Source organism: Morone saxatilis, unplaced genomic scaffold, assembly GCF_004916995.1.
Source record: "Morone saxatilis isolate NCDOM2014 unplaced genomic scaffold, NCSU_SB_2.0 Contig12, whole genome shotgun sequence".
NCBI lineage: Eukaryota > Metazoa > Chordata > Actinopteri > Moronidae > Morone > Morone saxatilis.
Window position 1 is genome coordinate 21,234,616 of NW_023339674.1, and position 17,264 is coordinate 21,251,879.

The following is a 17,264-nucleotide window of genomic DNA, read 5'->3' on the forward strand; positions in this document are numbered from 1 at the left end:
CAACTGAGCAAAATTAGTCAAACTTGTAGGTCATACGCAGGTCAGGCCGGCTGTACACCCACAGACGTAAAATGAGTTTATGAATAAACTGTTTTAAAATCCAAACCATTTGCATGATTACACGCCGGCTGCATGAGAAAATATGCACCAAGACGCATTCCAGTTTCTGTATTTGACTGCCTGACCTGGAATTGTCACCTCAGCGGAGGTAATTCGCCGGAGTGTGGCCCAACACGATTGTCCGTGGCAGTCAGGGAGCGGAGAGAGTATTTGGGTTAGGAAGGATAATCCACTCACCCCTAAAGAGGATTGGAGAATCTCACAGGCTTTGATGAGTTGTGAGCTGGTGTTTATTTCACATCACAAGACTGGGGCTGTTTGTGTCACAGCCAGGGCGCTTCAGCACGACCACCGTGTCACCGAAAGCATCATGGGTAATTGTTACTGCGCCGGAGAGAGCGGAGGGAAAGTAGGAGTAGGAGGATAAGTGAGGAGGGGAGAGTACTGAGGATGTTTTGGCGTCTTCGCTCCTTATCTCACCGCAGATTTAGAGAGGGGTTTAGAGAGATGATGTGATAACTGAGGCAGTGCTGACCGAGACACGGATACTGCCGCGCTAATGAGCAACCTCTAAGCTAAGTGATCATCCCCCCGAAAAATGGTGTTTTAAGAGAAACGAGCCACTTCGCGTGAGCGCTCAAAGTTCCATCATTATACACATAAAGGACGTTTGTTTACGAGAAAAGAAGAAAGAAAATAAGGAGGGAAAGTGTGTGTATGTGGATGTCTTTGCAAGAATACCTCCCTCGATGCACTGCACCTCTCCAGTGTACCAGACTTAATTGGCCCGCTTACCTTGGCTCTGAAACTCCAGGACCACCCTGGTGAGAGAGACAAGGGGTTTCTGTCATGCTTCCCTGCCTTTAACCTCAGACAGTACAGACCGTGGCCCTAACATTCAAAGGCAGACATTAAAACTCTAAGCATGTGAGATATGGCCACACTTTTAAGGCAACTCTTGTGCCCTGGAGGAAGGAGGTTTTAATTAACGGGAGACAAAGCCTTTAATAAACCAGCCACACTCTAAACAATGGCTGTGTGCTGCTGCCACAGAGACTCTGAGTCGTGATGGCCTTTATGTTTCTAGGACTGGAACAAAAACTTTGTTCCCTGTGACAGCTCTAAATATATTTTTCTTTGTTTTTTTTATCCTCTGTGTCTGAGCTCCAGAAGCCCAGTACATTTACTAGAAATGAACCCCTTAAGATCTTCCCTACTCAAATTATGTGTGTAGCTTGCATTCATTAATACTTGGACAGATATTTTGCTCAGATTTGGGTGGTCTGTAAGATTTATGTAACTGAATGAACCTGTATTCAACGGTATTTGCCCATCTCCACTGACTGTGGTTTTTCATTTTCCCCTACCCATGCTGAAACAGGGGAATGTTGTCCAAGGCTTCAATTCCATATAGTCAGCTGGAGCCAGACGTCCTATACAAGCGAGCCTATCAAATGTGTGTGTGTGTGTGTGTGTGTGTGGAAACAAAAAGGAAGCAAATGTTCAGTCAAGCGTCTACAGTCGGAGCTTCTACAGAAGACTATGGAAGGGAGTGAATCTATATATAGATGAAGACCAGCTGGGAGAAATTAAAGTTAACGAGGACATTGTTTCACAGGAATGGTCACAGCAGCTCTAAGTTGTGTAACAATAAGGACAATTAGAGCTGGAATTTGTAATGTGTTTTTAGTTAAGAGATTGTTATTGTATCTATCTGTAAACTGGAGAGACTGTTGAAATCTGAACAAGATTAAAAGTCTACAGCCAAGCTAGCAATTATGTAAGGCTGTGGCACAATGGTGTTTCTGAGCTAATGCTAATGTCAGCGTGATAACATGCTCACAATGCTAATTTAATGACGTTCATGATACATACTGTTGGTCTTAGTTTAGCACGTTAGCATGCTAACATTGGCTAAGTAAGACTCGCAAACCAAAGAATTGTGCAAACAGAATTTTTACGGACCAGCAAAGTAACTTTAACATTTGTTCTCTAGGAAACTTCAATATCTTTAGTAAATGTAATGGCAATTCATCCAAGAGTTTTATTTAAAACCTAAAAATGTCAACCTCATGCTAATGGGAAATCTTCTACCAACCTACAAGGATGTGTGGTTTCTCTGAAAGCCAAATTAAGTTTCTAGAACTACATGGCCTGTAAGCTGGGTTGACAATGAGTATGACTCATAGTAATAAGTAATGACTCTTTTTTTTATCAGTATCTCTCTTTCAATATGCAATTATTTTTTCCTCTGATATGAGAATATTTCTGTCCAGACCGAAGTAATGGGCCGACAGACCACCGGTTGCCATTCTTGGAGTCATGCATGGTTAATAAAAAACAGCACATTTTCTGTGGTTGGGAGAGATTAGAAATATTATTCGGTTGTGGCCAGTTGACAATAAAATCTTCACTCAAGTAAATCATATTTTATATTAACATGAATGGGTTATTCTGTGATATTTTCACTGTTAAGGTGAATAAAAGGTAATACAACTTAGATGCATATTTAAGCACACAGATATTTGTTTGGGGAGCTACTATTCTTTAAAAAAATGTGTTATATATAGTTAAGATATAGTTATATATGTACCAGTAGTATTCTCAAACTGCGTACAGCTTTAATTCTTCTAATTGATAGTGAGTGACACGAGGGAAGCTTCTGCCCCCTCAAGACGGCAGCATTGAAATATTGCTCTGTTCAACCACTTCACTCAGTTAAGTGGTATGTTGCTGCACGGACATGCTTGATAGCGTTCAGTTTACTAACTGAATGAACAAGAATAACTGCACTGCCCACACACAGGTAATACAGATACACACACATGCAGAGACACATGCACTGTATCACAGTGTTATGTCACAGAGCTCAGAGTGGGATCAATAGGTACTTCAGCTTTGTGTAATGCTATATCTAACTGTGTGTCTCTTGGCTACAAGTGAGATATAGAACCCACCTCAGGATGAAATGATTTTCCCTGTGAAATATAGACAGAGTGCATGACCCACACTGACAGCCCTGTTATTGAGACAAAATGCTGCTTCTAGTGATGTGGTGCCCCAAGGGGTGCAATGGCCTCCCTGGGCTCAAATGGCTCACCAGCATGTAATCTTGTTTCTTTTGTGACTCTGCATTGATAGCCACCATTTTACCTTGCTTTTCCTCAACCCCACCTTTTTGGCTTAATATCCTGCATGTAAGATCCAGTGGTACCCAGCCCATCTTACAGCACAGGAGAATGGATGCCGCTCCTCTTGTTTTTCTGAGCTACTGTTGAAGTGGAGCCTGGGTTTGATCCAGCTCATTAAAACCCAGTTAATGTTTGTGCTGATGGCTCCGCAGAGACAACCGGAGAGACAAGCCAGTGTTATTCCTGCCTCTGATGAAGCGTCAGCTCAAAACCTTTATGGCTTACAGATGGAGAGAAATTCTCCAACAATACAACACGCTACTCTGTTGGGATATCTTTAATTCACACACAAACATTCCCAATTTAATAATGTCAGTGTGAAAAGCCTTTTATGGCATGTAGCATAGTATGTGCACGAGTGTGTACATGGGTGTGTATCTGTGTATTTGTGAGTGTGACTGTAAATGTGCTGTGGTTGTGGTGTTGTTGACAGGGAGGAGACATCTGGAACTTAGGAATTAGATTTGTTTTTGAGAAAAACAGCATAGAGACAGACAATCTCTGTTTTATATTCAAATGCTGTGTCAGTTACCCAACCTTTCTCCTCTCTAACGGGTGTTTTCTTACATTTGCGTTCAATCATCTGTCATGGATGCTCCCACTCACAGCCACAGAGAAAACCCATCCTACATGTGATACTGTCACAAATACGGTGTTCAGGCAACAGAAATGTATTTTTTTCTTCTTTATGAAGTATGACATTTCTGGTACATTCTCAGAGATGTGCATACATTGTAAGTTAGAGCACCAAGAAATATATTCTGCCACAATATTTGTTGTTATTGTACAGGTTGTGCAGTGTCTCAGAGAGGTGCTGTTTGAGTGTTGAGGTCAGATAAGCAGTCTTTGTGTGACTTTCACTCCACCATAATAAGTGATTGTGTAGAATTTGTGCATCCTCTGTCAGACCATCACTGTCATCATTTCATCAATATGTCCATCAATATTTGCACCAGGTAATCTGAGTTTAAGACTGACCTTTTGCCCCCACGTGTGCAGGTGTAAAGGGGCCTCTCACTATGGGCTCTCAGCGGACAGGAAGCGACGCTCGCAGGAGGGCGAATGCACAGACAGCACATCAGAACTCACCATCGCCACGCTGCCCAATGACGGCCCCACCTCTGCCGCCGTGGCGCTCCTGTCAGACGAACCCGGTCTGGTCAACCCCGCCTTCGACCCCAGCATGGAGGACAACAGTCAGTCAGGCAGCACGACCAGTCTGGCTGCTCGCAGCAGCACCAAGAAGAGTGAGTGTGAGTGGGCGAAAGGATGTTTGTGTGTGGTCATGTTCAGTCCTGCATGACGTTATCCAGAAGTTACCCAATGAGAGAGTGAGAGAGAGCCAGAGGGAGTGTTTGCGTGTTTGCCAGAATGACAGATTGAAAATCAATAGAGAGTAGAGAGCTCTCTAGTCACAGTTACATAGTCTTCCAGTCAAAACCAGATGCCAGCGATCTACATCATACATACATTTACACCTGCAGGCTTGCAACGTATAACCAAGGTGCTCGTTCAACCTTGAATAGAGTCTTTGTACTCCCTAATGATCTCTGATAGAAATCCTATTAGCCAATTAGCTCCACTGCCTTGTTTTTTTTCCCACCAATCCATAAAATCTCATTGTGGAAAACAGTTGAGAAACAGAGAGAGAAAGTCACTGCGAGGGCAGGTACATTATGCAGTCAAGGAGAAATGGAAGGAGAGGTGGGTTAAATATAGCTGATGCAAGTGTGTGTTAATGCCCAATGACGTGAACACCCCTCTCACTCCATTTCTCCCACCTGTGAAACCAGGAAGCAGTCACGAGTGTTCCTTTCTGCCCCTCCATCCCTCTCCCCACCCCCTAACATGAGCGCACAGGCAGTGGGGACACCAAATGACGCTGCACCAGCACTTTAAGCCCGGCCGGCTGAGCGCCCACCACAAGCGCCACTACTGCTGAACAAGCTGTCAGCTCCAGAAGCGGCTGGCGCTTTTAAAGAATAATGTGGCTGTCAGGAGCCCTCGCATCTCCCCGGGCCCGCAGAGAGAGGAAGGGAGGGGCGCTGCAGAGGCTCGCTGCCCCATGCAGCCAGGCTGGGGCTGCTGCTTCTCCACTACAGCCTCCTGTAACCTGTCTGTCTTTTTCTAAGAAAAGCATAGTACCAGACAACATTCTCTCCGGGAGCGTTTATTTTGGATGCGGTCACTAGAGTCGATGGTTTGTTACATCACTGCTGTTATGCAACCATGTAACTATACACAGATTGGGTTTATTAATTAAAGAGCCACCGGTTGAAAGAAACTCAACAAATAAACATCGGAAGAAAGGAATGGACCGGAGGCAAAAACACAGTCCCTTCATTAATTTCAGTGAGACCACTGCAGTGACACAGGTGAACAGAGGGCTCTGGAAAAAAAACTTTTGACTTCAAGGTGCACTGTGTCTTCTTTTTAACTAAGTTATGTTTACTTCCTGTGTAAGAATGAATGTATGAAAAACAATAAATGTATTTTCATCGGTTATGATCAAAAACTCTGAAGGATACTTGATACAATGCAATTTAATCCAGCAATTACACTGGGCAATCAAATACTTGGTAAAATGCATGTAATTCTACTCTTTTTTTATCATCAAGTTAAAGGGGGAAATGGTTGCTGAAAACTTAGTACAGTTTTAAAAACTTGTTTCATAGCATTGCAAAGCACTGTATTTTGGCATCTGGTAAGCCTTGAAACTCATGGATATCACAAAGCAGATCGTACATGTATTTTATCTTCTCACCAGTACCTATGGCAACACATCAATACAGATCTCAAACACTAAGCCTAACTCTAAACCTGGAGGAGGCATCTGATTGGCTGTGGGGAGGCAGATTCAGACATGTCCGGGCATGTTGAGGGTGAGGTAATCTATAAAGTGCCTCTCTTTCTCCCCTTTCTCCTTTGCAGTCAGAAACTTTGACCGATCTTCAGTGAGGAGCCGTTCCTTCAGGAGGTTGAACCGGGCGTTTAGTGTCCTGCGGAGGACCAAGAGTGGCAACGCAGTGAGCAATGAGACGTCTGAGGAGAGGGACAATGCCAGGAACTCCAGCGTGCCACAGGAAGGTATGGATCAGGACCTGCATATCTTGTCTTTGTTCCTTTTGAAGTTTTGTGTGCTTGTGTTGTGCATTCTGTGTTGCCCCGCTTGTATGATGTCACTGCTGCATTTGCACTTTATGATTCTCTGAAGAGGTCTCCAGAGAGAGGGCCCAACCTGTGTCCGTGCTTCCAAATGTGTGTATTTGCGATGTTCCCTCAGCTGTACGAGGCGGGTGACACGGCTGGGAGTCCACAGTGTAACAGCATATGTTTCTTTAATAATTCAGCTGCAGATTGCATAAGTCCACTGGTGCATCACTAGAGACGGATCAGGAGGGAGAGTGGTAGCCTGAGGCACTTTGGACCTGGTTGGGATCGGGGAGGTCACTGGATACGAGGCTGCTGACGTCCTCCACCTCTTCTCCTCCTTCATCTCATTCTCCTCCTCCCAATCTTCTCCTTCTCCATCTCCTTCCCCACCAACTCTGCAACCCCTCCTCCTGTCCTTCTCCCTCCTACACAGCCAGGGTCAACAGATTTGCACCAACTTGATGGAGTAGTCCCCGGGGAGAGCGGTGTTCTTGACATGGTAGATCCACTAGATGTTATGTCGTAAAGAAAATCTGCTCTAAAGATATTCAGTGTAGTATCCACAGCCTGACGCTCGTGATAGTTAAGTGGAGGAAATATAGTCAACCATAAGAGAGCATAATGTTGAAGCAGAACTGCAGCGTTAAGGGAAGAGGAGAATGAATGTGGTATTGCGTAAGAATGAAGGATGACAAATGATCAGGGACCAGATTATTCTCTAAGGCCATCACCGAGGAGGCTGAGAGAATAGATTAAATATTCATTGCCTGCCGCTGGAGAGACAAAGATAGACGGAGAGGATGGAAGAGTGAAGTAGAGAGAGATCCATACAGAACAAATGGACGGAAGCGAGAGATACAGAAAAAGACACTGGAGATAGGGAAACAAATAAAGGCATAATGTCCCCATGGATGGAGAAGTGGACAGAAAAAAAAGAACTGACGGGATGAAGAAAGACAGGTTGAAAGGATGTGTGATGGAGAGAAGGAAGGGTTACATAATAGCTGCAGGTCTCTGTGTTAATGTGGTCTCCACCCTGGAAGCAATCTGCTGCGATAACGACAAAATATTGACTTTGGAATGGAGAAAGTGCAGCGTGAGTAGAAAGAATGACTGAGCCTACGGAGCTGGAGACACAGAGAGAGGCAGCCCACTGAGGGATAAGGAGAGGGAGACATTTTTCATAACCAAAGAAAAAGAAATATGATGAGGAATACATCTTCCTCTGTCATTTCTTGGCCAAGGCTGTCAGCCAAAATAGTCACCAAAGATCCCCACCCACCTTTACACAGTCCAGTCCAGGATGTGTCATTCTGCTCTTAAGTGTAATTCGTCACTGGGCATGAGGGGAAGGAAGCTTTCAAAATGGAATGAGAGAAAACTAGCAGTACTTATTCCTTGGAAATGTTAAATAAGGTTTATATGCATATAAATCCTATTATTTGGCTAAAACTAAAACTCTGCATTCACTGTTGTTTGGAATTCATACTTTTGTGACACCCATTGGGCAGATTCCTTTTACTTCTTTCAAGAAAAACTAGAAGATATATGACCTTTTTGATTTGCAGTTTCACCGTGCAATGGTTGGAATATGTGCAAAGTTTGTGCGTATTATAACTGTACTTGCATCCCCGCCCAAACAATAACCTTGTGGAGATTTGAAATTGAGGGTTTTCCCAAGCATACTTGCTACAGATGTATGTGACTAATGATACAAACATCGAGAAGGATGATCAGCCAAGTAAATTTTCCCTCTTGGCTTGTACAAGTTTGTTTTAGTAACCTGAGGGAGTAGAGACAGCTGGTTCCACTGCTAAACCGCTCCACCACGGTCCTACACTCGTTCTCCCTCGAAGTGTCTCTCTTTCTCCCACCTCCCCCTCTGTTTTATTTGGCAGTTAGTCAAGTTAGGTTTTTCTTGCCATTGTACAGTACATTCATAACTAAACTCAGCCCTTTATCTTCTCCACCCCCTTCTCCCTTAGTGCTGGCTCTTCCTCAGCTGCATCACCTGATCCCCGACGGTGAACTCACCAGTATTAAGATCACGCGGGTGGAACCCTCAGAACCACTGGCCATCAGCATTGTCGGTGGCAATGAGACCCCCTTGGTTCGCATCCTCATCCAGGACATCTACAGAGAAGGGGTCATTGCCCGGGATGGACGCTTGCTGCCTGGGGACATGATCCTGAAGGTATCAAAGTAAAAAGTCGTTTCACAAATCAGTAGGAGAGTTGTAAGTCCCGTTTTAAATTCCACCGCTGTTTGCCCTCTCAGGTGAATGGCATTGACATCAGCAACGTACCCCACTGCTACGCTGTGGCAACCCTCAAACAGCCCTGCCAACTCCTCCGGCTAACCGTGCTCAGAGAACAGCACCATCGCTACCGCTCACATTCCCACAGCCACCCACACGGCCACGGGCATGGCCACGATGTCGCCGGGGGCCACCCATCTCACGGGCCCCACCATCCCTTAAGGGATGATAGCATCCATGTGGTCCTGAATAAAAACACTCCAGATGAACAGCTGGGCATTAAGCTAGTGAGGCGGCCGGAGGAGCACGGAGTTTATATCTTTCACCTTCTGGAGGGCGGCCTGGCAGCACGCGACGGACAGTTGTGTGTTGGCGACCGCGTGCTGGCCATCAATGGCCACGATCTACGTTATGGCGCGCCGGAACATGCAGCTCTGCTTATCCAGGTCAGTCAGCAGGTCTTTCTTTAAACTGATTGATTTAACTAAGATAGCAGGTCTTAGCAGTTTATAGAGAGTTCAATTGTGACGGTCAAATGAGTCTACATGTTGTTACAGACCATAAACAACTGTGTTCTGTTCTTACTCCGGGTCCCTGAGGTATTAAAGATAATTGTGGTGATTGAGGCTAATTGTGTTGTGCTGTGCTGTGCTGTTGTGTCTGCACTCACTGCTGTTAATAGTATTTAATTGTGGTGATTCCCTAATGGACGGGGCCATGCGGCCGCCTCTGGTTCCTGGTTGATGCCAGTCAATGGTGGTGTGTTTGTGGTTAATCGTGGTTAATTGCAGTGTGTTTGTGGCTGACTATGCAGGGTCTCTGGGCCCGAAGTTCCTGTCTAGGCAGTCTGCCTGGCTCTTCTGGGTCTCTGTGGAGCCAACATGGCCTCTCAGAGCAGGCACTTTCTGTCAGAGATTAAGAACTGGCAGGGAAGAAATTAAATTAGTCCAATTAAGGCAATAATGGGCTGGACTGGCTAATTCAGGAGTCAGCTCTGTGGTACAGAGACCAAGGGAAAGCTCAGAGGAATGAGTTGGGGGGAGAGGGAAGCAGTCAGTCTGTGTGTCTGTTGGACCACTTGTATGTGAATGTGTGAATGAGTGTAGTTGGATTGGCAGTTCAGAAGTAAGAGTTTGAGAGAGAGGCTTAAATAGATTACTACTAGGTGGCAGTGAATTTGAACGACTGACTATGGTTTTATTGTGAATGTCTCCTTAATGGGGGGTTCACGCAGATAGAAAAACACACATATATTACATGTTTTGGTAGACAGATTTTGATACCGTTGGATAAATCCTGGCTAGCCGTTTCCAGTCTTTGTGTTAAGATAGGCTAACCAGCTTTTGGCTGTGGCCTTAAATTTAATGGAAAAAAAATGTCTATTGTCTTAGCATCATTTGCAACTCATGTCTAAACGTTGTGTTGTCTCTTAATGTCCTCCAGGCTAGTGAGGAGGGCGTCCACTTCATAGTGTCTCGTCAGATTTGCCTGCCTACCCCGGACATCTTACAAGAAGCTCCGTGGGGCATGGACGGTCCCCCACCATATTCCCCAGTGGATATAGAACAAACACTACTGGTGAGCTGCACACACACACACACACACACACAAACACACAGTACCAATACACAGAGAGTAGCTTTGTTCCTCCATCTCCCTTTCCCATGATAAATATTCCCTTTCAGGTGCAAATGATCCATGGAGGTATTATTCTCCCATCAAAGCTGAGCATGTCATTCAAGCAGTACAGCAGGCAGACGTTCCCCTCTCAGAGGATTGTTGCATCCACATCATCTTTTCATTTTTTTTTTCACCACACAAAAAAACAGCCACTTCCACCATCCCTCCCTGAAAGACTTTTACCAGTTCCTTACTGAACCTAGTGATACCTCTTCTTCTAATAATGATCAATTTTAATGATACATGATCTATAACAGCTTCGCCTTATTTTTTATTTGCATTTTATTTTTAGAGGTGCTGGTATTACCTTCAGACAGAGCAGAAAGCGGTTTCCCTTTACTTCCATTTTTTTTCTAACAGGCAGCTGGCTGTAGCTTCATATTTAGTCTAATTAAGTTGGTTATGACTGAGTTAGTTACTTTTTTGTAGGAAGTATGCCATGTGAGTAAAAAGAGTCTCTACCACTGATGGGAAGTCTCCATTTTGAAAAAAAAAAAAAAATGCAAAAAACCCTACGTCATATTATATTTCCACACGTAGCACACCTCGCAGTAGTGTACAATACACAACCCACAGTGTATTGTGTAGGTGTGGAGAGTGTTCACACGGCTATAGTCAGTGCTGTGCCCTGGGGTCAGTCATGTGACCACAAGTGATCTCCTCCCGTGAGCGCAGCAGAAATGTGTGAATGCAGCACATTAGCGACGCAGCACAAGCTACATCCCATCAACCTCAATGTGTCCATGTGTTATTCATTACTACTCCACCCTCCCTCGCTCTCCCCCAATCTGACACACAAACACACTCGCCATAAATAAAATCTCCCTCACTTTATCCCACACACAGCCTCGATCACCAAACCAAATCGCACATCACGACGTCTACGAATAAATCAGTTTCTTTACATCCACCATGGACACAAAGTGAAGAGACACATGAGCTGTCTGATGTCCTATCTTAATAACCGCCATATATTATACATTGCCAGTTATGCTAATGAGGTCATTCATTAATTAGCAACTATGTCTATGTCATTGGACTCTTGTTCCCATAGCAAAGCATGGGTGGTATTCATTTGAGCTCTCCTACCATTAAGGGGCTATCTCAGGTCCCAGAGAAAACAGTCCTTATTAATATGCTAATGTGTAGCTCAAAAATCCAATTAGATTATGTAGTCTATAGAAGGTGCCCTTGGGGTAACAATTAAGTTACTATCAGGTTTGGTCTTGAGTTATTGTGTTTAGAAGAACGTGGATACACAAAGAAAGACACCCAAGACGCCACTGTGACAACATCAATTATGAATGTCGACCATGGCAGTAGAACATAAAGTAGTACATGGTTTTGGGGAAAGAGAAGCCCCACTGCTTTTCCATTATTAATTTACCCTCCTCTTCCCCATGTCAAGGACTCTTGTCAGAAGCCTGCATGCTATGAGAAGACAGTTACTCTGACTAAGGAGCCGTATGACTCCCTGGGTATGACGGTGGCGGGTGGCATGTCCAGCCGAGGGTGGGACCTCCCCATTTACGTCACAAATGTGGACTCTGACGGTGTGGTGGGACAGGAGGGCTCCATCCGCAAAGGTAATAATGAATCCCCTGATGTCTCTTTCCATTACTTACCGGCACGCTCAATCTTATAATTATCAGACTATTAATTTTTTATTACAATGAAAGTCATGTTCAAAGCTTCCGTGCAAATAATTGCTCATTTAGTGGATGGAGTATTTGTTTTGCGAGGTTGTCGTCTACTGGAGCTCACATTATGGCAGACAGACTGTCGTGGATTTGGCTTTGATGATGAATACTTTGTATATAACAGACGGAGTGATTGATGAACACTTAAGACTCATGTTTCATTATGAAGTTCATTCATCCAGCTGAAAAACTCAGCGCTGTTGCTGTGGTTCAGTGCTCCGCAAATTGGCTCTAACACACTTAAACAACAACACAAACAAACATTAGCATAGCAATACTAAGGACGTATTGTGTTCCAAAGGAGAATTTGTTGGATACTTAATTATTTTGTTATATGAAGTCACTCAGCTCTGAAATAGACCAAAACATGGAGCGGCACACAAATAACTGGATGTGATAGTAGCAGTCTATAGCTTATAATGCAGTCGAAGGCAGGGTAGTGAGCTCCGACTACTGATTTCATCCCATGCACCTTAAAACATGAAGATATTAAGCCTGTCATTACACTCAATCCCGCTGTCTGAGGCTCTATTTGTGAGATGTGACGGAACATAATAGTATCATAAAGACTTAATAAAAACACAAGTAAATTGAGTCTGTTTGTCCTGTGCATGGTTCAAGGTGCACATTACTGTATTCATATGGGACACAGCAGCAGCAGCTGTCTCTGTTTGTGTGGTTATGAAAGATGTTTGTGTATTCTAATAGACTATTCATTTTCATTTACATATCCGCGTAGGGCAAATGTGTCCTTTGAGCTGCTTACTAGCAAGCTGGACCGTCTGTTTTTCTTTGGACCACTTTCATCACTAGGAGGCTTTTTAAAGCACAGGTGGCGCTTGGTTTCCATCCCATTGTGTTGTAGCAGGAAGGTTGTTGAATATTAAATAGGCAGATGATGAGTCGCTGTCCTGTGAGGTCTTTTAAAAAGCATTTATCAGGGCAGCAACCCGCGGGCAGAGGATGAGCTGTTTTGTCCACTCTCTTCCCCGCAGGTGACATCTTGCTAAATGTGAACGGGGTGGACTTGACGGGGGTGACGCGAGGCGAAGCCGTGGCCAACTTGAAGAACACCTCCTCTCCCGTTGTGCTCAAGGTCTTGGAGATGCGTCCTCCAGAGGACAGCCTGCAGGAGTGCACATTGCCGCCCTGTCTCACACCCTCACCTACAGACAGCACCAAGAGCCCCCTGCCCAATGACGATCACTCCCCACTGTGGGTGTCATGGCTGCAGCTACCCAGGTGAGCCCCCCTTGATGTCTCTGTTTCCACTCCATATCAATTTTTCTACTTTTTCCACTACTTTTTGTCTGAGCCCAGTATAATTTAAACCCCCCCCCCACACACTGGTCTTTGTGACCTCTGCCAGCTGCTGCTAACTAAAATTTTGACAGTGCCAGCTGGGGAGAGAGTGCTCATTATACTTTGAAACTAACTTTTCAGCTTTAATATTCACCACTATTATATCTGCAGAACTTCTGAGAATGAAAAACTTTGCCTCGAATTGTAACATATGAATTTATCTTACTACAATGCATTGTCAGGAGGACGGCGGGGCGCTGACGGCAATAAACAACTGCTGCTGCTGCTTATAGTGAAATAAAATGTGTTTCTCCTCAAACAGTGCATTGATTAGGAGTCAAAGCCAAATACTGAGTCACTGTGTAAATGCAGACCAGTGCTGCAACCATAAGGATTTGAATATAATTTTCCCTCAGCCCTGGGCTATCACAATGAGACTGATACAGAAGTCCAACTATTCTCAGTGTTTGATATCTCTAGGGAGGAAAAGTCACACCTTCATTCAAAGAGCAAGCCAGGCTTTTGTCTTGTGAGGTTTCAGCAGTCTAGCTACTGCACACATACTTAGTATGGATATACAGCAGAGTATATATAATTTAAAGATGCAGTTGAGAGATTAGTGTTTTTAATCTCTCCCTTGGCTCATGCAGGCATCTGTACTGCTGCAAAGACATTGTCCTGCGGCGGAGCACTTCGGGCAGCCTGGGCTTCAGCATAGTGGGAGGTCAGGAGGAGGTCAACTGCAATCAATCCTTTTTCATCCGCTCCATCGTGGAGGGGACGCCAGCCTATAACGATGGCAGGATAAGGTATTCAGCTTATCTATATGACTTATTATGGCCCATGAACGCAATGTTCTAGACCAGTATCAAAAAAAAAAACTATACTATTTATGTTATTTTAGTTTCCCATGTTAATTTACATAATCCTCCTTTAAGCAGGCTTTTTCAATGCCCATCTCGCTCTCTGTAGGTGTGGGGACATCTTGCTCGAGGTGAACGGGAAGAGTACGTGGGGGATGACCCACACAGCATTGGTGCGCCTTCTCAAGGAGCTTCGGGGCAGAATCACTCTGACCATCGTCTCCTGGCCGGGCAGCCTTCTGTAGCAGTGCTCCAGCACATTCAATGGCACTGACCAAGGAATGTGGAAGACAGAGCTTTAGACTGGCTGACCACCCTAAGCTTGCTGTGTGGGAGAAGCTTAGAATAGTGCTGTAGCTGTATGGATATCTCACTTCTGATGGACAGCTGAGACTTTGCCAGGAGTTTGGAGAGGGACAAACATGAGACTGGATTGTTACCAGAGGTTAACTTGCCCCTCCAAGAACGCTGAACTAGGAGGATCCAGGACTGAGCCGCTTCTAACTAGGATGTTGGGCGTTATCGGTGTAGAGGACATTCTCTGGAACAGCACCCAGTGAGTGGGGTGGGTGGATCGAGAGGAGACAAAACACGTTGCCAATTCCAGTAGTTATATATTAGGGTATGCGTTAAGTTGGACTCACATTTCTTTACTGTAAATGTTGGGTGTCTAAAAAAAGAACTGATCCAAGCACTTGTAATACGTTTCTTTTGTTCGTTTGTGGTATGGCCTTTAAATATAGGCTCCATTCTGTTTGTACTGACAGTGGTTGTCATCTTCATCCATTGACCTGAGGACACGTTGCCAAGTAGTAGTCTGTGTTGAAGTTTTATTTTCTTTTATTTCAGAAGCTATGGCTAAATTATCAAACCACTGGCAATAAAAATATATATTAAAAAATAATGGATCAGTGTGTTCATAACATGTTAAAAAAATAATATTTAATTAGGTGACATTGTGGAGGCCTTACTAATTTTCTTACTTTTAAGAAAAAATAACTGACTTGGTTTCTGTGTATCAGTAGATGGTCTGAGGCCCATCTTCTGTGGTTTTGTCTGTCACGCTTCGGCCTGTGTAGTATATCTGATGGTACATTTGGTTAAATGATCAATAAAGTCATTTGAAAAAGAGAGTTGTGTGAGAAAACCCATGCTTAAAAGCCTTACTTCAGCTCAACAAAAACACTAAAAGCTGATGCAACATAAACATTTTGTACACAATATATACATCTCATCTCTTTCACTAATAAAATCTAATTAAACTCTTTTCTGACAAAACATACAGTAAGTATCTACATTATATATTGAGAGACTGAAAGTCAGTCAGATTTTATTTGTCTCTCTTGGTCAGCAGAGAACTCCTTGTCCTTATTTCTTTTTGGCCTTTTTGGGCTTGTGTCTACTCTGACTGTCTCTGTCCTCATCATTGTCCCTCTGACTCCTGCGGCTGCTACTGCTGCTGTTGAGGACATAGATGACAATCACATTATAAATCTGCCTTTCGTTCTGTTTTTTTCATTGGGAGTATGAGAGTGTGTGTCTCTGTTAGACCTGCATGATGATTTTCGCCATCCTTCGTTTTTGTCTCTGTGCCTCCTTTCTTGATGCTGTTCTTCTTTTCCTCCACCGAATCTTTCAAAACTGCGGCGCATGTGCCGTCGCTCCGTAGTGTCCCTGTGCCTCATTTGTTCCTTCGTACTGAAAAATACCATACACATATGCAGTGTATTTTTTCCATTTGCTATTGATGAAACTCAAGGCTTTTTCTTTGGGAAATAATGCAAAGGAAAAAAAAAACTCATGGCCCACAGGAATGAGACTGCTGGCCTTTTCCCTCTTCTCCACTGGGGGAGAGATAAGTCAGAACTCAAGGGACCAAAACCTTAACCACAGTGCCTGCTGCTTGCCTGCCTGAGCCTTTGCAGCTTCCCCCCTGGCCAAGACTTTGAGTAACAGCGAGCCCAACACTAGTGTCACAGCATGCCCTTTACATTAAAGCCAAGCAGCCATGCTGCAGTATCCTCTAAGCTAAAAAATCTATTATTCACTGTAAGACCTGCAGTCCTGTGAGACCACGGCACTGATCATTACTTCACATCTTCTCTCCCCTCGTATGACCTCTGAAAACACATGCATGCAAACCTATATTCGGGGGCATGGTGACAGTGGAGAGAATATGCTGATTTCACTAAACCTACACCCAACAGAGGAGGGATTGATCACTGATTTTGGTGCAACCCATGCGTTTTCAACTAAAGACTCTAGTGCAGTTGTTCCCATAGTGAGAGCTGCTGCATGCTGGGGTTCCTTAAGGACAGTCCAAAGGCGCCCCAAGATTAATTTCCTTTATGATACTACAAATGAATAATAACTTTTCACCATAGAAAATAACATTTTAATATTACGTCTTCAAACATAATAAAAGGAGTAAGCAACAAGCATTGAAATCACTTATGCCGCAGCTAAGGCAGGTGACAACAGCTCATGGTTGCCAGTAACAAGGAACATGCTTTTTGGCAACAGGTTTTCAGGTGCACAGCAGTCATAGAAAGTCAGATCAAGCAAGATATTTGTCACTGTATAAAGCACAATAAAGCTCAAACATGCTGATACATCTCAGCCCTCTACACTGTCAAATTAACCTGAGCTGACAAAAAGAGTCTAGCCGTACAGTAAACGCTACAAGCCTCACAGCTTTTTACAGAGACGGGAAGCTAGCTGTGCCACACACAATGCATCATCAGCAGGTTCAAATGCATAATGAAAGCAAATTTAACTTTTAAACTGGACGAAAGAAAAGCATTTTTACCTATTAGCACTCTTCATTTTTATATATTTTTAGCGTAAGTGTATAAAGGGGTGCCATGGTTTAAAAACATTTGGGAACCATGGGCATAGGATTCCATATCAGTAGCTGTCTCCTTTGAACGATGCAGTCTATTACAGTGTGACCTTCAGAGGGCGTCTCTAGTAATCAGAGGCTGGTTGGCTGCAGCACTGTCTCCTCCCGAAACGAGTTTAAATAATTACACGTTACCACTACTAGACTCTCACTTCA

General features: G+C 44.0%; 1 protein-coding gene across 2 annotated transcripts in view; it reads left to right on the forward strand.

The window, feature by feature from the left end:
* Positions 1-15,337, forward strand: part of lnx1 (ligand of numb-protein X 1) — a 31,642-nt gene extending 16,305 nt beyond the window's left edge. For both annotated transcript variants that reach the window (XM_035653904.1, XM_035653905.1), the window contains 9 exons: positions 4,251-4,498; positions 6,183-6,338; positions 8,390-8,598; positions 8,682-9,107; positions 10,105-10,239; positions 11,750-11,927; positions 13,037-13,283; positions 13,994-14,152; positions 14,316-15,337. In XM_035653904.1, coding sequence (XP_035509797.1) covers positions 4,251-4,498; positions 6,183-6,338; positions 8,390-8,598; positions 8,682-9,107; positions 10,105-10,239; positions 11,750-11,927; positions 13,037-13,283; positions 13,994-14,152; positions 14,316-14,451 — 1,894 coding nt within the window. In that variant the 3' untranslated portion in view covers positions 14,452-15,337. The remainder of the gene's footprint in view (positions 1-4,250; positions 4,499-6,182; positions 6,339-8,389; positions 8,599-8,681; positions 9,108-10,104; positions 10,240-11,749; positions 11,928-13,036; positions 13,284-13,993; positions 14,153-14,315) is intronic.
* Positions 15,338-17,264: the final 1,927 nt, after the last annotated feature.